Source organism: Besnoitia besnoiti, chromosome II, assembly GCF_002563875.1.
Source record: "Besnoitia besnoiti strain Bb-Ger1 chromosome II, whole genome shotgun sequence".
NCBI classification, from domain to species: domain Eukaryota; phylum Apicomplexa; class Conoidasida; order Eucoccidiorida; family Sarcocystidae; genus Besnoitia; species Besnoitia besnoiti.
Genome location: NC_042357.1, coordinates 3,591,720 through 3,617,050, shown reverse-complemented (window position 1 = coordinate 3,617,050; position 25,331 = coordinate 3,591,720). Strand labels below are relative to the sequence as shown.

Here is a 25,331-nt window from a genome sequence, read left to right as displayed (position 1 = left end):
CGGCAAACGCGACCGGAAGCCATACGGAGGCTCTCTGGGCCCCGCGCGCGAGCCTCGAAAGAGAAAACTCGGAAGCGAGCGCGCGATGGAGACCGCCCGGCGCACCATCCGGACGGAAGGGGGAACTGGCAAGAGAGGCAAAAATGCAGACGAGCTCATGCTTTCCAGCGTTCCTGCGGAGGTCTCGCGGCGAAACCCTGCGGCGTCTGCCGTGAGAAGCGGCCTTCTGCCCTCGTCATCCGGCGCCTCGTCGTTTGGGCACGTACCTCTTCCTCTCATACCGACTTCCACTTGTGAAAGATCCTCTCTGCGCGTCGCCAGGCATCCCTCCTTCGTGTCGCCCTCGCCTCCTCGAGCGCCTGTGGCTTCGTGGTGCTCCGCACTTTGTGCTTCGAATTTTTTTTCACCTGGGGCGGCCCCTAGTATTTGCTGCATGCCGCGTCTTCAGCTGCGAGGCGCAGACCGCGGGGCCCCGCTCTCTGCGAGAAGCTGCGGGTGTCCGCGACGTCATCGAGGCGCCTGTCGCCCATCGTTCTTTCCGACCGAGGCGCAGAGCCACGGACTCCACGGGGAGACACTTCTCGAGTTCCCCTCCTCTCTTGACTTGCGCTCACCGGGGCCCTCCTCGGCTTTGTGTGAATCTCACTCGCAACGTTCTGACTCGTCTGCGCTGGCTGCGCCGCGTGCGTCGTCATCGTGTCTCTGTCGCGCGATCGCTGCGCGCTCGCGCGAACCCAACTGCATGCGCTGCACGACGCAGAACGGGCACCCGCCGCGGCGGGGTTGTCTGCCGCCCCGCGCCTTCTCCGCCTGGTGTTTGGCTTCGCTCTGCGGTTGCTTTCTGTCTTTCCTCCTTGCCGCCTGCTGCCTCCTCTCTCACGCTGCGTTCTTTGTTCTTCGCTGTCGCCTGCGCCCTGCCGCGAGGCGGGTGAACTCGGGCCGCGCTGCACCGCCTGAGAAGTCCTTCGAGGGCTCCACCCAGCGCCGTGGAGCGAAGGCGCCGGCGAACGCCGCAGGTCGCTCACGGCGCAGTCGCTGCGTTTCGTCCCTCCTTCTCGCGTTCTCAGCTCTCTCTGCGTCCGCGGTCGCTCCTGCCTCTGCGCGCCTGGCGGCGGGCGCGCCTCGCGCCGCGGCTCTCTCTCTCCTGTGGTCTCCGCCGGCGTTCTTGCGGGCTGGGTGCGACGCGCAGTTCGCTCCTGCGCCGCCTCCGCGCGAGGTAAGGGTCGTGCGCCACGCGGCAACTCCGCGACCGGCCTGCCTCCTGGCTCGCGCGCCCGCGGGGCCTCTGCCTTCGTTTGAGTCTCCGACGGGCGCGGTGCCTTCGCCCTCGCCCAGTTCTGGGGCGACGCCGGTCTCTGCGAGCCTGTCGGCGAGACGGCTGCCGGCCCAAGGGCGCCCGTGCGCGCATCCACGGTTTTCTGGTCATTTTCAAGCGCCAGGCCACCGCCTGGCCGCTTTCCTTTCCTCGCCAGCTGCTGTATGGCGCAGCGGCAGCGAGTCGACGAGTCTTCTCCTCTTCGTCCTTTCGCCGATCGCGCTGTTGCAGAGGGCTGCGCGCACGCACCCTGCCTTCTCCACCACCGGCTCCAGAGGGCGTCAGGCGGCGCGTCCGGTCTCTGCGGCCGCCGCGGCGCTGCTTGCTGCGGCGGCTCCGCCGATGCCGATAGCAGGCACATGTGAATCAGCCGTCGACTTTCGCGGCGGCAAAAGAACGTCTTCCCTTTGGTTTGCTTTCACGCGCCTGCATGCGGCGGGTTGCCAGGCTGGCGGGCGAGAAGGACGAGACGAAGCGCGAGATGCGTGCAGCTCCGCGTACAGGTTGGAGGCGTCCGCCAGTCGGAAGTCAAGTCTCGGCGCAGCGACGAGTGTTGCTTCGCAGGCGCGCGTGGGGGCAACGGCAGCCAAGCCCGTGCACGCTGCAACGCACATGCCAGAAGAAGAGAGCGAGGCCGAACTTGACTTGCCACGACGCCTCTTGATTCCTAAATACAAACTCGACAGAGAGGCACATCTGCGCGTGTACCAGCCTTCAGTCGTACAAGGCAAGCCTCTGGTTTCAGTCTTCCTCGTTGACGGAAACAACGAGGCTTTGACGCTGCGATTTAGTTTTCTACGACAAACACACACAGCACCAAGGCGTGTGTATACATCAGCGATGCCACTCCTCTCTCTCTCTCTCTCTCTATATATATATATATATATATATATATATATGTATATGGACTGATGTAGATTTGGGCCCATGCACACATCTGCAGTTTGCTGTCGTCTGTCGCTCGCTCTGTGCGTAGGCCGTATTCGCTGTATCCACCCCACGCCATTCCACTCGCGTCCCTAGCACACGCGCGTGTTGCCATTTCCGCTGAATCGTAGATCTCTTAGACGTATGCGTGGCAGTTTTGTTCCTTTTTGCACTGGGAGGATTCTCTGGAAGAGGAAAGAACCGGGCAGCGACGTCGAACTGTGCGTTTCCGTTTCCATTTTTCCGGGGTGTGTCTGTTGAGTGTGGCTCCTCTGCCGAGAGGAGACCGTGTTGGCGGTGCCGCTGTAGGGTTGAGGCTGCCCTTTGTCTCTCTCGGCTCTCGTTCGCAGGCGGACATGGCCTCGCGGAGACTCGCCCCTACCGCGTGGTGTCTCTCTTCCGCCCCGAAATGCCCGTGCCCAGCGTCAAAGAGGCGATTCGCCCCTACGTGGAGCAGCTCCAGAAATGGCGATGTAAGGTTGAACTCACCAAAAGGCCGCTGTGTGGAGTCCCGGGCGCCGATATGTGTCTTCAGCTCGCTCGGCGCTGGCGACGCGGATGCATGCATGCGCGTTTCGCGAGCCGTCCCTTTCAGTCCCGTTTAGAGGCATTTCGCGTCGGAAGTTGTATCTCTTCGGTGTGGCATACCCGCCGCCCATGCGCAACTCTGTCTCCCGTCTGCAGCCGCCTGCGTTGAGCCGTCTCGATGCGCGGCCGTGTGGTCGGTTCGGGTGCAACCCCGCCTGAGAAGGCGGCACGGCTCTGTAGATCTCCAGCGACGCTAGGCGCGGCGGGAGCTGGTCATGCGTGGGCATGTTAGCAGAACGACGAGTGCCTTCTCACGCGTCGCTCTCTGTGTGGCTTCAGGCCGAAATCTCCGCGTCACGTACCGCGGGTACCGCCGTCTGGCGTACCTCGTGAAGCGGAAGGACAGCGCCCACGTCGTGGAGATGACGTTCGACTTGATTCCGTCGGCAGTCCACTACTTGCATGTGAAGCTCAATCTTGACGACAACATCATCCGGTAACTTTTGCACGCATGCGCCGCCGACTCCACGTACAGAAGCTCAGGGCCGCGGCCGAGCGCGCTGTCCCTGAAGGCGGGCACTTCTCTTGTGCGCGCAGCCTTGCGCGGTCTCATACAAGTGGCTTCTGGCTGCCTTGTGTCTGACTTTCTTTCCCTCAGCTTCATGCTCTTGAAAAACCCTCCGCTGCCGCGCAGCATCGTGAAGCGGCGCCACATGATTCCTCCTGAGGAGTTCGAGGAGCTCGTTCGGTACAGTGGCCTGCCTGAGACTCGCTCCTGAAGGCACACGTTGGAACAGAACACGGGCCTTCAGCTGTCTGTCTAGCTGTCCCTGTCAGAGTAGCTGTGACCTTCCCCAGAGACGTCGATGGCCGCGTGAGGGTCGTCGCTGCCAGTTGACCTCGTCGCTTGTGTGTCTAGCAATGATTTCGACGTCGCGAAATTCGTGATCTGCTCCACTCTTTCTTCTGCAGCAGTTACGCACACCGCCGTGCCGACGCCGCGCCCATGTGAGCCTTAAAACAGAGTGCGCCGTGGCGTTTCTTACCGTGTGTGAGCTGAGGCTTACGCCACTCGATAACTACCGACTCGAGCTCGCTGGGATACTGAACACTACGCCGCTTTGCGATGCATAACGACCTTTTCAAGCCTAAATAGTTTTGCTAGAAAGCGTTTGCTGTAAGTTACTAATGTGCGACACGTCGGCGCCCGACGGTGCTGCTCGCCACAAGTCCTGCTTAGCTGAAATGCTGCACTCGAAGCGAAAGCCGACAGATGTTCTCTGCTTTCGTCTCCGGCGATTAAAGTAGAAACAGAGCCTGAAGCTGACAATGCGTGGATTTCATGCAGGATTACTGTGCAGCTCCCCCGCCGGCGGGGACTCATCATCACAATAGCAGACTGAAACTGCTGGGTCCTGCACTCGGGTGCTGGGAAGGCGCACAGCCCAGCTTAGAGGAGGCACGGGGAGGCACACATCTAGACGTTTAAAGACTAGTCGACATCTCATCTTGCACCGAAAGAAGTCCCTGTCGCACACGCCTCGCGATCGCAGTCGCTCGCTCCACTCGCGCAATTTCGGGGTAAAGGCACCCTAGAGGTGAACCTTATTTTTCGTGGAGTTCGTGGCGCGGCACCTGCTGACAAAAGCTCCGTCGGGCCTCGCTCTTGGCCCCAGCACCGACCCACTGGCGCGCCCGCACCGCCACAGGGGATCACGTCGCCCGCACGTCCACAACTCAATGACAGCACACAAGAGATTCGACGCATGACGCCAAAACGTTCCCGCAACAGCCCTAAAGCCGAGAGTACACCTAAGCTGGGCTGGTCACGCAAAACGACTCAAATTCGCTTGCACGGATGCTTTTTTTATACACCGCACGAGGTCGCGCACACACCAGCGACGAGACATGCGCGTGAGCAGATTACTCGAACACAGCGAACAACAACGCGACTCGAGGGCGGATCATTTGTTTCGACAGCCCAGTTACTGCGGCCGCATAATGTCAGGCGAGACGGCCGGCGGAGAAACGCTCCAATTTATAAATCGGTGTCGAAAGCACAGGGCTGACGCGGGAAAGCGCCGCCGTGAGACACGCAGACCGCATTATCACGAAACGACCAGGGGCGGAAACCTCTCGTCAGCACATTCTTGAGCCGCATGCCGAGAACCAGTCTCTGCGCGGCGCGCGGGCTTCCAGTATACCTAGCTCCCTCGTCCGAGAGCCTACAACGCCGACGGAGGGCACGAAAGCAGTGCTTTTTCCAAAGATGCATCGGTGCTATTCCGCAAAACGCATGTACACTGGCGGCACGTAATCGACGCATTACCTATTCAACCGTGGAGGCACAGAATAATCTTTCGAACGAAGCGGCAACCTGGTCGCAGGCGACGCGCGCGTTCTTCCACGGCGGCCGAGAGTCGGAAACAGAGGGGCAAATAAGGCCGCAGCCGGCTGAAGACTTGGGTGAGTCGAAGCAGGCAAACTCACGCCAGAAGTCGGGACTCACGACCCCTTCACACAAGGCCGGGCTCAACGACGACGCACGTCCCCCGCCCTGCGCTCTCCCCTCTGGGTGGCGAAGCGCATGGTGTCTCTCCCTTGTGGTGCTGTCTGCCACCAGCGTGCCGCACTGATTCTCCGTAGCGCGGCAAATGCAACGCAAGCATCTTCTTGCACGAAGAAGGAGAACCTCTCGTCTGTTGCAGCGCGTTCTCCGGCACGACTCCGCTCCGCAGCACGTACCACGCCTCTTCTCTTCTGCAGACAGCTCACCCTCTCGACATGACCTGCACCCCGTGCGCCGCCTCCTCTCGCGTTCATTGTTTGCGTGAGTACCTCATTCAAGGCGACTCCCCCACGCTGTGCTTTCGGTTTTCGTCACCCCGTCAGCCGCCTTTTGGTCTGCTCCCTGCGTTCGCCAGACCCATTGCGGGAGGGGCTTCTGATTGCGCGCTTCTGCGCCTCCGGTTCGCCGATCAAGGGCTGTCTGTTCGGATTCCTATTTCTGTTCCCCGGCCGTCGTTCGGCTGTCTACGTCCTGTCGGCGAGCATGTTGAACTGATCCCACTCCGTTTCGAGTTCGCGCCCGGAAAAAACTCTCTCGCCTTCGTACGGACTGTCGTCGTTGAAGAGCGAGACGATGATGCGCCGTCCCCGCAGCTCGCTCGCGTACAAGCGGGGAATCACCCGCGTCTCCATGAGCGAGCTGACGTGCTTGACAATGTCTTGCATTTCATCGCACTCCAGCGCGGGCTCGCCCTCGCCTGCGGGCTTGCCCCTGATGTGGATACGGCCCTCGGGACTCGCGCGGCTCCGCCGCCCCTTCTTCCCCTCGACGCCGGCCTGCACCCGCCAGTAGCGCTCGACAGACGACGACTCGTCCAGAAACATCTCCTGCAGGCCGCGAAGAGATCCATCAATCAAGTCGATGGAAGACAGCATCGTGGTGCCATACTTCACAAACACGTCCGCGATCCAGTACGACTGCTCCCCTGCGCCCGCCGTCCGGCCCCACAGCCCCGCCTCCGCCGTCGCCGTCTGCATCGCCGTCAGGACTGGCTGGTAGTGAGGGAACGCCTCAGCCGCAGCCGCCTTCGCGGACTCCTTCAGCCTCCTGAGAGAAAGAAATGACCCGACCCGAAAGTCCACATGCTAAACCGTAAAAAGCCGCCCAGAGGCCACCACGCAGCGGAACTACCCAGAAATGCAGAAAAGACTTGCTGACTGCGGCCTAATGCGCAGACGAAAAAACAGCACGCCATGCCTTCGAGACCGCCACCCATCGCCGCACACTGCACCATCGAGACCCGAACCCCTAGAGACTCTCGGAACGCCCCGGGGGGGGAGAGACCTACGTGAGTCTCGACTGGGTCTTTGTCGCATAGCTGAAGGCGGAGGTTGCGGCTTGACCGGCCGCCGGATAGCCGACGAGGTACAACGCGCGCTCGAGGACCGACACTGGCGGAACCGCGAAGGCGCGCCTGCCACGTTTCCGCGCCGGGCACGTCCCCAGATGCATGCGAATCAAGAGCACATTCTCCCTGAAGGCACAGCGGACGTCGGCGCACATGTTGGTGCATGCCGGTGCGCGGGAAGCAGGGCAGGGGGGGAAGGAGCATCAACGCAGCGGTCTCCGCAACTCGGCCTTGCTAGCTGAACACGCATCGGCCGTGTTCAGCTCCGTACCCCGATGCAGAGGCATTCATTGCCTGCGTGCGAGACAGCTGCCACGTCGTCAGGCAAACTCCCAACCGGACTCGCAAACTAATGGACTACCAACCAGGCGAAACGAAGTAGATGGATCTCAATCTTGAGAGCACGCCTCGCCCGCACGCCGACCCGGATTGAAAAATCACCCTGTTTGCACTTCATCCAGATTTCAACACTCGCCCGGATAATGCCCACACAAAACCTGGCAGTTGTCCATAACGAAATCGGTCTACCTATCTGTCTACACCTATTTATATCTAGCTATACCTATTCCTACTTATATCTATCTACACCTATAGCGATTTATATCTATCTATCTGTTTGCATCTATCTATACCGGTATCTGTCTCTCTATATATCTACATATATAGGCACATATATATATATACGTTAAGCTTGTGGTACGAACCAAGACGGAGTAGGCACGCAGTAGGTACAGACACGGATAGGCCGACGGACAGACATCACAGGCGTGCATTGACGGCTGCAGCGCACACACGCAAGAGAGGTTCGGCGTTCGGCTATCGAGATTACCGGAAGAAAGGGCTCAGCGGAAGGAAGAGCGGCGGGGCGCCAGGCGAGTACGCCGTCTCGACGTCGATCTGGTATTTATCCAGCAATCTGCGGTCGCGGTCCACGGCCCATCGCTCCGGGTTGGCGACGTGCAACTCTTGCTTGAACGTCATGAGCTCTCGCCACACGCGGTGTTGAAGCGGGGCGCGGACAAAAGCCTCCAAGGGCGAACAGCGGCCCCCGACAGAGTCCCGGGAGGGATGCTTCGTCTTCTGGCCTGTCCCCTTGCCATCGGTCTCCCTCAGCCGCGCAGCCGTGCGTCTGCGTCTCGAAAAGTCGGCTGCGCAGACGGAATCAATGTGCTGCGTCAGCGCAGAGGCGCTGCGCTCAGCCAGGTGCAGCCGCCGAAGCTCGCCACGCTTCCCTCCGAGGTACCGCAGCGGCAGCCCGCCCGTTCGAGAGCCCAGATAAATGACGAGCACTTTCCTGTTTCCGGACGACGAAGGAACGCCAGGGGCTGGCCTACTGGGCACAGCGCCATCGACAGGCGACGCCTCGCTGTCGCTGTTCCCTGCATCGACGCCGCTGGTGACCTCCGCACCTTCAAAAGCGGGGGCGTCTCCGGTCTGTGGCGCCGCGACCGCCGCATCCTGACCCTCGGCGTCAGCTCGGGTTGCAGCGGCGAGTTGGAGAGGAGGATCGGCGTCTGCCCGGGGCTCGCCTTGAGCCGAGCCCGCAGCGGCCCCCTCCCCCGCCGCGGAAACGGGGTCGGACGATGTGCACCACTTGGCGAGCTGCTCGGTAGATTCATTTAGGCAGCACACAAACGGATTGAAGCGCCCGAAGAGCCCGTATTTGTCCTCGAGACCGGCTGCCCCGGGGTCCTTCGCACGCGCCTCCCCGATCTCGCGCTGGACCTGAGTCAGTACCGCAAGGCCGTCGCTGACCGTGCCCTCTTCCTGGTCAGCTGCCTGGTTCGTCGTCACGATGCGCAGCAGAGAAGACTCCTCCGCTCCCAGCTGCGTTCCTGCAGAGCGTGTCCGCTCCACTTCGCGGACAACAACGTCGAGCGGCGGAATCTTGGCGGGCTGCAACCCCGCCGCGAGCGCGTCCGCTGAAGAGCCTCGTGAACTGCCGCCCCGACCTAGTCCCTTTTCAGATCCGACCGCGTCGTGAAATGGCGACAGCGACGCGGACGGCCATCGGAAGCCCGCAAACGCCCTCGAGAGCTCTGCGCCGAACTCGGAGTGCGGCACCAGCGGACCCAGGCCGAAAACGGACTCGGTGACGGGGAAGTGCGTGGGCACTGGCGTCACCGTGTGATCGGCGGAGAAGTAGAACGACTCAATGAGGAGGCCGCTGACCCTCATCACGTAGTACCCTTCGCTTCTTCTCAACGTCTTCTTCCGATGGCGCTTTTCAGCTCGTCTCCCTGCGGGGCCTCGCATCCGCGCCCGCCGCTTTTCGCCGCGAGCGGACGAATCAGCCCGCGACCCCGGGCTGACTTCGTCACCCTTTACGAAGTCAGAGTCCTCTGGCGCTGTCGACGCGGTCTCCACCGCCTCCGGCTTCGCTGAACTCTGAACACCCAGCTCCTCCAGACTCTGCGCCTGCGAGCTCGCCGCGTCCTTATTGTCTGGGCGCTCGCCCTCGCGCGGCCCCGCGTCTGCCTCCGGAGCGTGCGCGGTCGGAAGGCCCTGAAAGTGCTCATACACAAGACGCTGGAGAGCGGCAAGCGGCGGCACCATGCCGTAGGAAGTCCGATCGTCGGCCGCAGCGTCTTGAACGATGGAGGCGGAAGGCAGCATCTGGGACACATGCACCCAGTCCGCGTCTTCGCCGGACATGCTCAGCGCCTCCGCCGTCCCGATATCTTGCGCGCCCCAGTCGCTGACCACTTTTTCCGACCGTTTGAAGCTGCCTTCGTTCTTTGCGGGAGGCTGCTTCGCGGGAAATGACGTGCCGCTTGTCTCGAGGCCCTCCGGCGCCTGCTCGTTCACGACCCGTCCCCGGTGAAACTGTTTCTTTGCGCGCTGCAGCAGCTCGCCAAAGAACGGCGCGTTGCCACTGCCGTTCGTGCGTTTGGCCTGCGGCCCTAAACCCTGCTGGTGCTGCACAGTGTCGCGTCCGTCCTCTCTGCCTTCGTTCTGTGCTTCAGAGACGCCGGCCATGAGCGTGTCTTCGTATACGCCTGAAGTAGAGTTCATGAACTCATCGACGGCGCTGAAGCCGTCGTCCGCAAGCCCTTCATTCCCTGCCTCGCCCGCCTCGTCGTCTCGAGTCTCCGCGCCTGCCACTGCCTCCGCCTGAAGCGTTTGGGCTTCGGCCCGCGCCGCGCGCTCGTCCCCGGGGCTCTTCTCCCCCGGCTTGCTCTTCACTCCCCTACTCCCCCGCCTGGACTTGTACGAATTCGACTCCGCGGTCTCCGACCCCCCGCGGTCGCGACCGCGTGCGACGCTGTCTGTCCGCCGTTCTCTCTCTTCCCTGCCGTGCACAGCAGACGGGACCAAGCCAAACGCTGCCTCCGCCGTCAGGCCCGCGAGCTCCACGTCGCCACGTCCCGCTTCGTCGATAGCGTCGTTGTCCTCGGCGTTGAACCCGCCACCCTGTCTGAGCGCCCGCGGGCCTTGAGTCGCCGCCTTCAGGGCCGCTTTCCACATCTTTTTCATCGACCGCGGAGCGGCCGGGAGCGGAGGCGGAGGCGCCGTGACGACCACGATCGGTAGTCTGGTTCAGAAAACACAAAACGCGGCGCCAACAACAAATTTTCTGCAGCCACACGGAAACACAGGCTGCGTCCGCCAGCCCTCGGTTCAAACAAGGACAGCGCGCACTGCAAAGTGAAACTCTAAACCTAGATTGGGAGATATTTCAGTGGCGCACCGATGCATCTGCGAGTGCGCACGCACAGATCGGGGCACTAGACGACGGCACAACTGATTTGCTCAGTACTCAAACCGGCTGCTCAGTCGCAGCACAGAAGCGAAAGCTGTCGTCGATGGTGACACCGCGTTGATCTTAACTTACACTTCCCAGGACGGTTTTTGGTGCTGCTCCACCAGATACAGAAGAACGTTCAAAACTTTCTTCGCATCGCTGTCTGGGTAGACTTCGCTGACGTCTAAAACTCCAAAGCCTCTCATATCCATTTCCTGCACCGCGTCCGTCACTGCGGTCGACAGAATCTGCTCTTCCAGACTCGAGCGATTGATACGAGATTGCTCGGTTTGCTTCAGCTCATCGAGGCGATTGAGGAGACGATACTCCTCCCTCCTCAAAGCCTCCTCAAACACGTCAATGCGCCGCGACTCAAGCAGCTCGACTTCGGCGCGCTGAGGCAAGAATGGAGACAGAAACGCTCGTACAACATTCAGAGGCACTGGAACGCGCGAAAGCATCCGCACACGAGAACGGGCTCACGCTTTAGGGTGCGATTCCCCAGCGAGGAACAGGCGCGTGCAGTCAGAAGCGACACACTGGCGCATTAACAAGCAAAAAGACGTAGCGCCCAGATGAGCACAGCTTTGAAGGGCATGAAGAGACTACCACACCTTGAAAAATACATGGCCCTGATGCGGCCGGCGTGAGTGACTGAATTCCTCCTAATCCAAAACTGCGAACCCATCGGCGCTCCCTCCCGCAGCGCCACAGCGCACCAAAGAACAGAGGCGAGAAGGAAACCGGGGGCATGTATCGGGTATCTTCACACGCAAAGTCTCTTCACAAAGGCTGATCTCTGCGCGTCTGCGTCCTAACGCAAGCAAAAACGCAACACCGCTGGCGCGGGCGAGTCTCGAAACCGGCGGAGACACGTCTCAGCACACTTACAGTACGATCTATAGTGACACCGATGCTATTGGAGACGTCCGCGAGTTCCTTCGCCATAGCGAGGGAAGAATCCGAGGCGTTCATGAGAGCGAATGTCAAATCCATCACATCCTGTATGCAGACATGACGCATGCGCGACACTCGCCCATATGCAAAGTGTTTTAAACTAAATTCGTCGCGCCCACGCCCGTCATTAGGCTCCGCGGCAAGCATTCACCTAGTCTGTTTGACGGGGTGCCAGACAAGCCCATAATGGCTATCCGATATGTTTCACTTTTCTGTAATCTTCCCGCTGAGGCTCCGCGTAAACGCTGCCTGCTCAAGGTTCATCAGTCCATCTGCAACGCGCGCGTCGCCTAGGCCACCTTATGATCCAGGACAGGTCTGAAAGAATTTGAGTTCTTTCGGCTCTTATGATGAGTGTCCCCTGCACTGTACATGCAACCTCGGGTGGCAGACGGCAGGGCCGTCTACACGCAGTCTGCAGGTTTCTCCCAAGGCCCAAATGCCGGCGCCTACCCTTCTCAAAGGTGTCAACTTCTGTTCAACAGTCTCGCTCAGTTGCTCATCGAAGAGGGTGATGTTGGTGCGCGCAAACGCTGCAATCCGAGAGTCTAAGATGTCAACGGTGTACTGCAGCCTCTCCAGAAAACTTTTATGGGGGAAGCTTGGGCCTGAAAGGAAAAATAAGTCGACAGACAGTCACAGAGAGCTGAATCCTGACTGGCCTCAGAGGGTCGTCTACGGCCATAGAGACCTCCACGAGCGGATGAAAATTGGCAACGGGGCCCGCCGCATCCACCCACGTCGCGCAACCGACAGCAACAAAAGTGCCGCATGTTTGCTGCTAGGCTTCCAAAGCCATACACTCCCTCCCCCACGCCCCATCACGCAGACACTGCATTCATCAACCTCTGTGAAGCCTCCAGACTTCATGGACACGAAGGCTCTGCCGCAGGCGCTGATTCGCAACAAAGCCTGTCGACTGCGAACCGAAGCATACTCAGGCTCAATCCACATATCCCCCCCCCGCCCCCCCCCCCTCCCCCGTCCAGCAGGGCAAGACGCACCTCCTGAAGCGATCTCCTCAAACGCCTCGACATTGCGATGCGGGCGCATGTCGTGGAGACTGGCCCTGTAGAACTGGATATCCTGTTCAACACCTTTAAGCTGTCTCTGAAGCATCTCGACGCTCCCCACGAGTTTCGAGACGCGTCTTTCGAGAGCTGCCTTGACCAGGTCAGCCGTCAACGTGTGACTTATCGGCTCTTTGGATTCTTGTGCTTCGGGCTCAGAATCAGGGTCGCTGCCAAAGACACCCGAACGTCTGCTTGATCTGGTCGTCGTAGCGCCTTCAGAGGAGTCTACACCTCTCCTTCGAACAAGCTCCGAAGGCTCGCTCAACTTCTGCGAGGCGCCGCCTTTCCACTCCACCTCTAATTCCGTGTCTGGTCCGCCGGCAGCGGAGCCCAGCGCCGCAGAAGCGTTTGGCGGGGGGACAGGCGAAACCTCTGACTCAGTTCCTTCCGTTTCCGTTGGTTTACTCAAAACAGGCGTCTGCAACGGTGAAAGGTCATCTGCGGCGTCGCCAGATGCTTGCGCTGGAGGTTGAGCGGGTGGTTCCTCGGGCTCGCGAGCGGAGCTCTCATCCTCATCTGTCGCGGCCGCTTCCGGTGCTACGGGCGAATCCGACCCGGCGTCGGTGGACTCAGAGGAGAGCGACGGCCTGAGTTCGCTTGCTTCGCCAGCCGACTCATCGGGCGCCACATGTCTGGAGAACTTCAAGGGCGAAATTCTGACGCCGTCTATGCTCAAGGCCCTCTTCTTCGCCGGCTTGGCTTCAGAGCGCGGATCGGAGACAGCCCCTCCGTCGCCTGCCTGAGCGACCTCTGACCCGCGTGGGTTCGTTTTGTGTCCACGCTGCTGTTGCGGCGTTGCCCGCGCCTCCTCAGCCGCTTTGCCTGAGGAAGTAGGTAAATCCGCGGAACTGGCATTCCGGGAAATAGCTTTATTCTGCGCCGCGGACTCGGACGAGTCTTCCGCATGTGAGGAGTCGGACGCCGACACTGCAGCTGCCGCCACGATGCGAGGAAAGGGGGACAGCGCCACAGACTGCGGGGCGACAAGGCCGGCAGAAAACGAAGAGAACCATGTTGCATGTCGCCCAGAATACAGATAGGAGAAGACGAGCAAAACGAACGTCATGCAAGAGGAAATCACTCCAGACCTAGCGGGGAATACACTACACCGAACGGCGGCTCTCGCAGCCCGAAGCCCCGGGCCTGCGGACCCCAGCCCGTCAGGCGGCACCCGTTCTCCCATTCCTGGGAGCGGGTTTTGTCCTGAAAGAGGTGGGTCAGAAAACACGAAAGTTAAGACGGAAATAAAAGCACAGCTGGGATCAGCGCGGCCGCAGTCTCACAGAAACACTGAGCAAAAAAACACGACAGCCCATGTGACGCTGCTACAGCTACGCGCGCCGCCCAACAGATAACCGGGAAGGGTTACAGGACGCTACCTTATTTCCCATGTCTACAGCGTTTCATTTCTTGATCATGTGCATTGATTCAGCGCTGTGCGAAGCAAACGCGATGAACAACGGGTAGATCAAGCCCCGCTTTGCGCTCGCCTGAGGCACAGGGCAGGAGACGTGAACGGTAGACGATATGCGAAGAGCGCGGGAGGGGCTCCCGAAGTCCCAACACCCTCTCTGCCTGGAACAAATCGGTTAAAAAAGAAAAAAACGCAAACATAGCCAACTTCACAAACAACACAAGCGTACGACGCGACTCGTCGCAAGACGGGCCTGGAGGTGAGGTCAATTCCTGGGGATGGAGTCACAGGTTCCAGAGTGAGTTTACCGTTCCAGGCTGAACGTTTACAGTTTCACTACAATTCGAGTGCCATGTTGCCTCCGGCAATGCTGTTTGTGGCGAAGGGGGCATGGAGGAAGAGAATTTCGCAGACCTGCTGCCAGAGGCACACTGCGACGAGGAAGTTGCACGCATGCACCCCAGCAGCAGCGACGCGGCGCGAGGATGCGCCGACAAGCGATTTCGGAGACGAGATCGCACAGCACATCGTTAAACACAAGAGGCGTCGTCGTGTCGACTTGATAGTTTTCTGCGAACTGCGCCAATCGCTCCAGGTATCGTTGTGGTTTGGATAGATATATAACATTTTTCGTCACCGAGCGCCTCTCCTGGCCCGTTGAGTAAGGAGGCCTTGCAGTTCGCAGGGTGGGCTGGCTGGCGGACCTCGACGCCACATATGGGCTGTCCCGCGTGAGACCTACGTTGTAGTGTTGCGGGGAAATTCTGGTGCATCTGTTGCAGATAAACGAAGCATGCCTCGCCTCGACTCGCTGCGCCAGCGGATATGCGGCTGTCTCCGCCTGCGTTTCTTTTGCCGGGGACCACGAACAGTGAGGTACGGACGCCGGGTTTTCTGCACGATTTGTACGTGATTCCTCAGCTTAAGCAGCACTCTCGTTTATCGGGACTGAAGCCAGCATAAGCAATCACCTGCGTACCCGCTCTGTTGCACTATCGGAGAAACTCCGATTCAGCGGGACTGAAAACACTGCGCTCCAAACCCCTCTCTGTTAGTACACATGGAAGCACACTAGTGGGAGTCTCTTTCACAATCAGCGAGTCTCCACAACAACGTAGCAGTGAGACGTCGACGTCATCTTACTTTCCTCCGGTATGAGTGATCTGTCTGTGAACAAGTTTCTACTCGAGGCCACTGCTCATATGCCCTACATCGCAGAAATACCACGTGCAGCCGAATCTACTGCTGGCAAAGTTGGCCTGCGATTCCGTGGACCCTAGCCTGATCGGTCCACCCAGAACTTCGGCGGATGCGGCTGCATACGATTCACGGTGCATCCACGGCCTACGTATCGCGGTGTATCGTACACACAACGGACAATACGTTCCTAGTTCGCTTCAGGCTTCGGCTGCAACCATGCGGTGCCGCCTTCTGCCTCTCTTGGCACTGGACGAGTCTCATCAGCCAAATCCACTGGTTACACTCAGAAGACTCCGCGCACACATAAGCCTTCGCAGAAGTTGCCTGCTTGCGTCGCGTAGGGTCGCGCGCCGGATGCGAGCTAGCTCTCGTGCGCAGAGGACGCCCCCGATTGCGAGACACTAGACTCAAAGTCGCTGTAGGCAAGCGCTCTATCGGGGCTGTCCTCTTCTGTCCCCCGAGGCATCCGGTATGGGGCCCTTCTGTGAAACGTCGGGGCTCATATGTGAAGCGAGCACGTTGATGCTGAGAAGGCTTCGCGACGGTCACAGCCAAATACTTGGGTTGGCCCCAGCCAGTCTCCCCGTTCAGACGGGTACACAGTTCTAGAATGAGGGGGCGGAGCCGACGTGTGCTGCGCCAAACGCGTCTACAAAAGACACCCTGCACTTTTAGCCTTTTTCGAGTCATCCACAGCACACCGCTCGTATAGGCAAACCCACCTTGCGCCACCCCCGTGTTCGGAACACTGCAATAGGTTGCAGTCAGTTTTGATGGCTCTCCGGAGACGCATTGCTCATCCAGGACACACCCTATTAGGTTGACCGAGACGACGTATTTGGGCGTCTCTTGAACCACAGGAAAGGGTCAAGGTAGGCTGCGGTTTCGATTGGATATTCCTCGGGTGTCAAAACATGTTCGTATCGTTCTGCAAGGCTTGCACGCGAGCAGCGCGGCGCAGTGCTGTTGGAAGCGGGATGTGACTTGCAGACCCCGCCCTCGCAACACCTCATAGGCCCCGTACAAACTTCCCCGAGCGCCACGCAGCCCCGCAGACGCAGCCGTCTGCTGCGCCGCCTGCGGTGCGGCATGAAATGTCGCAGTTTTCCATCCTCCAATCGTTTCGTCCCGGTGAGCGGTGAGTTACCCAAAGCACCCGGCGACGAGGCAGGCACGGGTAGCCTGCCAACCATGCAACAAAGTGGAAATACAGGGAAAACGGTATCCGCGGGAGGCCAAAACCGCCATAAAGAAAGCACGCTCCTCGTAATCGCGTTGCTCAACAGGAGAACATCGCACGAAGTGCTCTGTTGCCTCGTCCCTTGTCCGGTGAGCGGATGGCCTCGAGCAGCTTTTTCATAGTTTACCCGCGAGTTCGAAGGAGAGTAGTCTCCTCTCAGTAAAGGTCTGCGCTCACCGAAGAAGAAAACATCGGTAGCTGCCAGGGAATCTTGAGGCAAGACACAGGATTCCGTCGGTTCAGCGTATCCAAGAACCCCGCGTTTTTGCAGATACAAGAATAAGAAAAGTACGACATTGACAACTAGGCAAAGACATAGTAGAGATCTCACTTGGTTCGCAGCGAAAGATACAATGATCCGCCTCGCCATTGCGGCTCAAACAAGGAAGCTGGATGGCAAACAGTAGAAAATATTGTGCTTCTCACCTCGAGAGCATGCGTACGCTCGGACCGTCAAACAAAAAACAAATAAGGTGTACGGGATAATCAGTTTCGGCGTCCACGCTGTTCTAGAGGTCCGCCTTCACCGATTTCCTACCGCGCGCTTGCCGCCCCGTCAACTGATCTGAAGAAGTCTCAGATCATACGGGAACCGCTACCTTATTGTAGCTGTTTTACAAGCCGACTTTTACAGTACGAGTAGCACCGTTATTTGCTTTGTGGTGAACCCTCACACATGTGAGCCGTAATATCGTGGATTTAGGCTATGGCTCGTCTTGCTCTGAGCTGGCATAAGGGTTCAGTCGACCTCCTAGCAAAGATCTTGACAACGGGAGCAGGGCACCGTGGCTGCTATTGCGCACCTGCACAGAGTTTTCGACGCCTGCAGATCGTGCTCACTTAACCCATCGGAGCCTTCAGCACTCAAGATTCCGCCAGGCGCCATCGAAGGCGTTTGCAGCATTTGTCATTCCTAAAAAGTTATACCTTGCAGCTGCCGACAAACACTGACCACCCAACACCCAAACGCTGCTCACTGCCAGGCCGCCAGAAAAACCTTTCCTCCTATGCAGCTTTGATTGACGCGGACACTGTACTTTTCCGCACGTAGCAGCGCTTTCAACAGACGGGTGAGTGAATTCTCTGTCGCTCACGACATGGTAACGCACGCCAGGAAGCTTTCGACACTGTAGACTTCCGTAGATCAGCGGCTGCAGGCGGAGTCACCCAAGGAACCACTGCCAACGGATGACGCACACCGAAATACCTGGCAGAGTTCACGAATGCTTCTGGTGTATTTCTACTGAATGCTCATCTATGATGGAGATCAACAACTACCGCTGGCGTGTCCTCGAGCGCAAGGTGTAGGAGAGATGCAGTCTGCGAGCTGGGTACCAGAACGTGTAGCCAGCCCGCCACGTGTTTCGTACAGACGCGTGCCACCGCGTTCAACACGGCTTCAAAACCTATTCTTTAACAATGCAGAATATGCCTGTGGGTGTGGACTCTAGGGGCTGACTGTCGGCGCTCCAGTCAGCAGTCAAACCAACCAGCGGCAACAGCCGCACCAAACGACGTCCACGAGTCGAGGGCGAGCTGCAGTCAGCGGGGCCACAGTGTGGCTTCCCCCTACAACCGTGCGTACCTGAGAGTAACCCCTCCAGCTAGACAGATACCGGAAGCCTTGATGCACGCGTGTGACGTGTTTACACAATTAGAAAACCCGCGTGACACGCACTCCGTGCGAATGCATGTGAGGAACCAACTCTAGAATAATCAACCCTATCCACGGCACCTGACAGCCGCACATGCGCGCTCAGAGAATTCGCATCACGACTACCCTCCCTGGGGAGCGCTGTCCGTCGTCGACTGGCGATGCGCCAGAACTCGAGGCATGCTCGGCGTGCCAACCGACCTGCCGCGTCACCCCTGGCAGGGAGCGGAACACTCGGGAAAATGGAAGCATCCACGAGCCCACTTCTTCCCCCTGTGTGCCACTTTCAGGCGCGACGGGCTGAGGACCTGCGGCCTCCTCTACACATTCATTGCGACTCACGCCCCTAGAAAACAGACTTTCTTCAAAACACCACGGACTCAACGTATCCCCGTCGCGGTTCTAGCGCAGAGCGCAGGCGCCGGTGGCGCCCACCTCACGGGAATCACGTAGTCTGACTCCTCCCTCGATCAGAGCAGGTTGTTTGCGTCACAGGCGACAACGACGTCTGGCGCCGCCCGCCGCTGCAGTCTCCTCTGTGTTCACATGGCCCCATTCACATTCGTAGCTGCCAAGAGGCGCCCGCGGCCGTCACCCTCAAGGCTGTGCGGCGCCGTGGCGAACAAACCGCGTGGCGCGCCACCCGCAGAGACAGGCTGCGCACTAATGATGCGCGTCGCTCCGATGCCACACAGACGGAACACGATCCCAGCAGACCCTGTGAACACAAAACCGCCTGTCGCCAGGCGAGCCGCTCATCTCGCGGACTGCGTTGTGCCATTCTCAGAAAGGCGCGCCTGTCGGCGAAGCCGCCCCGCGGCCGCGCGCCCGACAGAGCAGGGCACCACGGGGGGGGGGGGGAGGGGGGACAGCACGAGGCAGTCTCATCTCACACCAACTCTTGCTCCCGCCTCGCCCGCAGTTGCGCAGTGATTCGCCTCGTCAGCCGTCGAGGGCCGCAGTTCGCATTGTCATCTCAAGCAGCGCAAGCCGTCTCGCATCAAGCGTGGGCGCGACCGCCGCACCGTCCTCCGGCTGAGGCTTCGCGCGTCCTGAAGGCCGTCGTGCGTCGTTGGTGGTAGCTGTCTGGGCCCCCAGCTGCGACAGGTCATAGAGGAAGTGCTGGCGAACTTTCCATACCATCTGCTGCTTTTCTAAAAGTTCCTCGTCCGTGATTTCGGAGAGAATTTGCGACGCGTACGGTGCGCGGCTTCGGGGAATGAACACAGCCATCTCAGTCCAGTCGAACAGACAGCCGCCCGGCAGCCAGAGCTCAGTTTCACCTGAACGCCGACAACGCAAAATGCGCTCCAAAAAACCAAAGCCTGGAAAACACTCCTCAACTTACACCTTAACTTAGACTGAATGTTTGACTAGTTACAAATCGTCCACGGATGAAATATGTCCATCTGCGCATCTGATTCACACGCCATGTGATCTATGTAGTCTCGCGGGGCATTAGACTGAATCTGCGATAGATACATCTTGGATGACTTCCGAGACCAACAACCGACATCCGCAGGCAGCGCAATTCCACGCAAACGTGAGCAGGCGACACACGAGCTTCGTCTGGCTGCTGCCCCCCTCGATAACTGCAGCGCTTCTGTGCATCAGCCCTTTGATGCTGTCGACGCCTATCGAACCTCAGGCAGCTTCGGCTTACCTCCGACCGCCACAGGAACGCACGCATGTGCCAGCGACTCGAATACACATCTTGAAGGCATCCAGCCTTCCTGGGGACACAGACAGAAAGTCGCTCTTGAGATGAAAAAACTTCTCGCTGCTCCGCGGATCCATGAACAGAGGGCCCGTTTCGCCTCAGGAGGCCCGCCAAACGCTCGAGCCACGCCTGCATCCACATCGAATGCGTCACTTTTTTCTGTATCCTCTCTTGCCAGGTCAGTCGCGGCCGCCTCCCCAGCGTTCTGAGCGGAAGCCGCCCCAGGCCGTAGCGCGTCCGGCTCATTCCGCGACGCGTCACCCTTCCCGGGGGCACGTGAGACGCTTGTCTTTTGCGCTGCGAAGGGCGCCTCGACGTCCAAGAGCTCGAGTACGGATTCTCCCCTTTTGCCTTCGCCCGCGTCCATGAGGCTCGCTGGACTTCCGCGCCCACCATCTGCTGCATGCTCCACGACAGGAGAGGCCGCCGCGCTGTTGAGCTCTTGCGCGGGGCGGACGAAGCTGCGGATGACAACCTCAGTTAGCGGCCCTCTCGAGTCGAGAGAGGAGAATAAGACAACATCGAAGTCTCGTCGCCCGAAGACGAGCATCCCCGGGCGAATCTGTTTTTGCTCTCTCGCTCCTGAACGCCCTTGCTCGCTGCGGGCCTCCGTCTCCGCCTGTTCGTCCGTAGCCTCTTGCCCCTGCGGGCCTCGGCCCCCCCGCCGCTCGGACCCGCGCATTCTCGGCACGTTTTTCCGCCCATCGGGACCTGCTTCCTCCGCGAGCCCGGCGAGCTCTTCGAGTACCAGCGACTCCGCCTCGGACGAAGCACGCCGACGAAGGAACCCAAAAAAAGCTGGAAAAAAACTGCCACCGGGAAGCTGCTGTTCGAGGGCCTGAACCACCTGCCGCGCACGCCGGAGCTGGTAGAGCGAGACGGGTCGCAGAGTCTGTCGGAGCTTATCGTCAAAGTCCGCGGCTGTTTTTACACTCAACTCGCCGTCGCCCTTCGCCAGGAAAGCGACGAGACTCCTGGCCGCCTCCAGGCTATCCTGCATCTCGGTTTCTGTGCGGTCATCGAGGACGCCCGCGTCGCCGCCCACAGAGGCCAACAATGCAAAGGGGGAGCAAGAAAGAATTTCCGGCAGCAAAATCCAAGGAACCAGATGCAACAGGAGCGCAGCACCTGCTGCACTCGCCGCGACAGTGATCTGCGCGGCAGCGTGTCTCTCTCCCCTTGTCTCCCGAGCCTCCTTGTCCCGCGGAGAGGCCGCGGGCCCCCCGCGGATGGCGAGGGCGGCGAGCTGGACGCTGGTCGCCGGTGGCAGCGCCACGTCTCGCCGGGGGTCGAAGCCCTTGGAGGGCATCGACGCACCCGCATCTCCGCGTGAAGCTACGCGCAAAGGCGCAGCAGCAGCGGCCGGCAAGAGAGTGAGCAAAGGCTCGTGCGCGCGCGCGGCGTTCGCAGCCTCTTGACCGGATTTCGCGGAGAGGGAGGCCGCTAACGCGGCGAACTCATCCCAACTGCGAGGCGCCCCTTCGGGGGCAGCGAAGGCAAGCTGCGGCGAGCCTGCAGTTGCTACCGATGCCTCCAGTACTAGAGCCGCAGGGAATGGGTTTGGCGGCTCTGGACGCCCGCCTGGCGCGCGGTCTTTATCCCTCCGTGAGGCCGCGCGGCGATTTTCGCCCTCGGGTGCCTCAACTGCATCACTGCCCCCCCCACCGTTCAGAGGGATGCGGCCCTTTTCTGCCTCCTTCGCGGGACGAGGCGACGGCTGGGAGTCGCTAGCGTCTGGGAAGAAGGACGTCGTGAGAGAGAGAGGCAGTGCAGAGAGCCAGAACGGGGTCGCGGCGTGCGGAGCGCCCAACACGGCAGACGCGGCTGCGTCCTCCTGGACCTGCTCGCGCCACGCCGCGGCTACTTCGGCGGACGCAACCCGCTGGCTCGACAGCGCCAGAACGGAATACAACGCTGCCCCCCGGAGCGCCTCCGCAAGCGCCACACCTGCAAAAAAAAAAAAGACATCACCTGCAACTCACACACGCAGCTAGAGTGGAGGCAAGCAGGCGTTTCACGTGTCTTTGCGGGGCTGCAGCGAGCCACGAATAGAAACGTGCACGCGAGAAGAGAGAATCGACACACGCAGACGGACCGGCCGCGCGCACGGGGCGGACGCGACCGCGACGGCGGCGCTTTGTTCCGGCAGGGGACAGCCGAGCGCGGAAACACCCGGATGTGCCGAGCGAAAACCGGCTCCGGTTCGTTCTCGCGCTACTTCAGCGGCTCCCCTCATGAGGAGGCGCCCACATCACAACAAACGAACTCACGAAGCGACAGCGTCAGCCGAAAAGGCAAGCAAAGATCCGCGGCCTGCCTCTCAGGCTCAGGCGCGCCTAATAGGCTGCCCCTGCGCCTATGACGTGACCAGATACCCCCCGCCTTTCTTCGCGGTAGAGCGACGGCCGCGTTCACGCCACCCTTGCGCCGTACCTGGCTCGCGAAGGCGACTCGCCCCTACGTCGTCTGCAGCCGCAGGCGTCGAGTCTGCGCTCCTTTCCAGCGCGCAGGCGAAGATCTCTGCCGTGACCAGAGCTGCGAAGACAGGCGCCACAGCGCGCCCCCGCCGCGTTGTCTCCTCGGGTCGACCGGCGGGCGCCGCTGGCGCCCCTCCAAGCCCGCGGTGCCTGAACAAGAGAGACATCACCGCTTCCTGCTGAACTAGGGCGGCGAAGCCTGACAGCGGGTGAAGCGCGACACGCCTCAGGTCCTGAGTCGTCGACCGCAGCGTGCCTCGGCGAAGAGCGCGTGAAAAGCATTCCTCCGGCGCGGTCGCCCGCGGAGCGTCTTCTTCCGCTTCGAGAGCGAGCTCTAGCGAAGTGGGAGGCAACACGTCGCGGAGGTCTTCGAAGAAGGACTCCGCAAGAAACACAGGGAGCTCGCTCGCCACGCGGCCTTCATCAGAGGGAGCCCCTCGCGTCGCCGCCTCGCCTGCAGCGCCCCTGCCTAGCGCCGAAGGGTGCAGCAGAGAGAGCGCGGCGTCCCGCGGTGGGCTTGCCAGCAGCTTGTAGGCCTCCCGAAGCACCTCGGGCGCGGGAAGAGCCACGCGGACGCCGGGCGCAGGCGGCCCAACTGCCGGCAGAGAAAGGCCTGCCCCCAGGGCGCCCCCCGAGACCCGAAGCGAGTCTGCGTCACCGGCCTCGCGGCGTGCGCTTGTGGCAGAAGCCAGCGCGCCGCGGCTACCAGCCTGCGAGGAGACCGAGGAAAGTCGGGAAAGCAGCGACGCGCCAGATGGCTTTGAGAGGTCGCGCAGCAATTCTGCGACGGCCCGCTGGGTTTTTTCCACGGTGCCCTTTCGATCGTTTGCGCCGTACTTGGCGGTGGTCGCGATGAAACTTGGAGTGCTGGCCGCCGCGGCGCGGGCTCCGCCGGTCTCCGGCAGCGCGATGTCCGCGGCGCGCGGTCCCCCCGTTTCAGAGTCGCCTCGACGCGCGTCTGGACTCCCCGCACTCGCCCCTAGCTCCCCAGCGAGCCCCGCGCCTCCAACCGCCTTGCGTAGGTCGCCGAGCGACGCAGGGCGCCGCAGACACTGCGAGAGGCGCTCCGCGGGGAAAAGCGGGACGCCGGCTGCCGACACGAACACGTCCTCCAGCGGGTTCAGCTGCTTCCGCCACGCAGCTCTTTGGTCGGCAGCGACGTCTACCTCCTTCTGCGAAGCAAGGGCGTTGGGCTCCGCGCCAGCCGCTGCCTTTGCGTCGCCAGCGGATGCGGGGGAGACAAGTCCCACGTCCAGAGGCTGCCAGACGCGGCGACGAATCGGCGCTCCTTCGGGGCGCTCCATCCACTTCCTCGCCTCCTCGTCGTGCACGACGTAGAAGGCGTCGTCGCCCAGACCGTCTTCAAAACGACTCGGCTCGTCGCCTGCCTCGTGCGCCATCTCGTCCGCCTCCTCTGCGACGTTTCCCTCCCAGCGCCACTGGCGAGGCGGCGCGTCGCCTCCTCCCCTCTGCTGGGCCTCGGGCTTTGGGTCTCGCCCTCCGAGGCCCGTGGCGTCGCGGGTCTCCGACTCCACACTGGCGACTGGGCGGGCGCGCAGAGACTCCGCGGACGCCCTTCCTGCGCCGGAGCTGCCAGCCGTCCACTGCGCCCGGTGCGGGAGGGAGGACGGGACGTTCGAGAAGGTCGACAGCGACGACTCTTCGCCCTCGCTGCGACCAGCATTCGCCGCACGCGACCTGTGTCTGTCGCTCGGCGCAGCGGACGCTCCCCGCGACGTGCCTGAGGCCGCGAAGGGCGAGTGGAGCGCGAGAAAGGTGCACAAGAAGAGAACGAGACAGAGAAGAGAGACGCACAGGAGATACCCGAGGAGACGCCGCCGGCGCGACGGCGACGGACCGGGCGCGCGCGACGCCTGAGACCTTCGCGGCTCAAAGTGAGGCAGGTGGCCTTCGCCGCGCGGCTGTGCGTAAGCGGCTGAAGGCATCCTGGCTGTGCGCGCTGCAGAGGCGCCCGCAGAGACACGCACAGACGGCTGGCGCGGGTCGCTCTCGCGCCGCAGCCCCGGGGTGGACGGCGAAGATGCCCGCGCCGCAGGAGGAAAAGGCGGAAGACGCTGAGGAAGATTCACGGCAACGAGCGGGCGCGAAGAGACAGATGCAGCCGCCGGAGCCCATGGTCACCATCTAGACGCGTTTGAAGAAAACCGGCGCGGCATCGCCTACGCACACGAAAGGTGGGGGGGGGGGAGGGGCGGAGCGGAAAGACATGTGCAGGGCAAGACTCGGGATATAAAACGCAAAGCGGTCGACGCTAGATTATGCAGAATATGCGTATATACTACAAAGATATATATGCAATCTATTTTGTGCGATCCGAACTCTGACGACCGAAAAAGCGAAGGCAACGCAAGTGTGCATAGAAAGCAAGACCGCTCCGTTGAATTCTACGCCTTTTTTCTCGGACACTCTCCCTCTTGTTCATTTTCCTGAATCCTTATCGCCAACTCCGTCGGCTGCGCTGCGGATTCCCTTCGAGGAGTCTCTGACTACGGTGAGACAGCGGCAGCGCGCCTTCTTCGTAGCGCGCCGCCGATACAGCCGCGAGGGCGGTCAGGTAAGTGGAGCAGTGTCTTTTTTTCGCCGCCGTCATGCCTCAAATGTCTGGGTCATCTGCTCCTTCACAAAAACTCCAGGAATGGTGATAAACACATCCTTGATGCTTCAAGAACACCGCCCCGGCGACGAGAGAAAGAAGACGACCCCTTTTCTGGGACGACCGCGGCGCAGACGAAGAGGTGCCGGAGGGGAACTCCGTCGAAAAAAAGAAATTTCACGTAGTCAAGCAAAGGTAGATGCACTGACACCCGCGACAATGTGATGAAAACACTCCTCAGCCCAGGAAGAAATCCGGTCGATGCTCAACCTCGACGATCCTGTCGCACACTCGAACAGCGCTCACTTCTTCAGCAGCTGAGGCCGCGACCAAAACAGCGTTTCTTGTCTCTTCGGCACACGAGGGCAGGTCAACCCGCGCACACGAACAAGTTGGAGCTCCATCTTCCTACAGCCGCCGACGCGGAGAGCCATGAAAGGAAAAGGCAAGCAAAGCATTCTCGAAAAACTCGAGTCAGCTGCGCTCGCAGTCAGTTGCATGCGAGGTTCGCCTGCATCTTGTCCAACGCCTCGCGCGGCGCGCTCTTGGT

General features: G+C 60.7%; 3 protein-coding genes across 3 annotated transcripts; 1 reads left to right on the top strand and 2 right to left on the bottom strand.

The window, feature by feature from the left end:
• Window positions 1-85: 85 nt before the first annotated feature.
• BESB_038660 (uncharacterized protein) lies at window positions 86-3,549 on the top strand (the record flags this gene model as incomplete). Its single annotated transcript, XM_029362452.1, has 4 exons — window positions 86-2,105; window positions 2,593-2,715; window positions 3,110-3,266; window positions 3,429-3,549. 4 exons carry the CDS (start codon window positions 86-88, stop codon window positions 3,547-3,549), a joined length of 2,421 nt encoding a protein of 806 aa, XP_029221417.1.
• Window positions 3,550-5,803: 2,254 nt separating this feature from the next.
• BESB_038650 (uncharacterized protein) lies at window positions 5,804-13,645 on the bottom strand (the record flags this gene model as incomplete). The annotated part of the gene is made up of 7 exons (XM_029362451.1): window positions 5,804-6,386; window positions 6,628-6,813; window positions 7,517-10,222; window positions 10,523-10,827; window positions 11,324-11,434; window positions 11,843-11,997; window positions 12,394-13,645. The coding sequence occupies 7 exons, from the start codon at window positions 13,643-13,645 to the stop codon at window positions 5,804-5,806; spliced, it is 5,298 nt and encodes a 1,765-aa protein (XP_029221416.1).
• A 5,267-nt stretch (window positions 13,646-18,912) lies between these two features.
• On the bottom strand, window positions 18,913-24,113 carry BESB_038640 (uncharacterized protein; the record flags this gene model as incomplete). Its single annotated transcript, XM_029362450.1, has 3 exons — window positions 18,913-19,253; window positions 19,634-21,637; window positions 22,124-24,113. The coding sequence occupies 3 exons, from the start codon at window positions 24,111-24,113 to the stop codon at window positions 18,913-18,915; spliced, it is 4,335 nt and encodes a 1,444-aa protein (XP_029221415.1).
• Window positions 24,114-25,331: the final 1,218 nt, after the last annotated feature.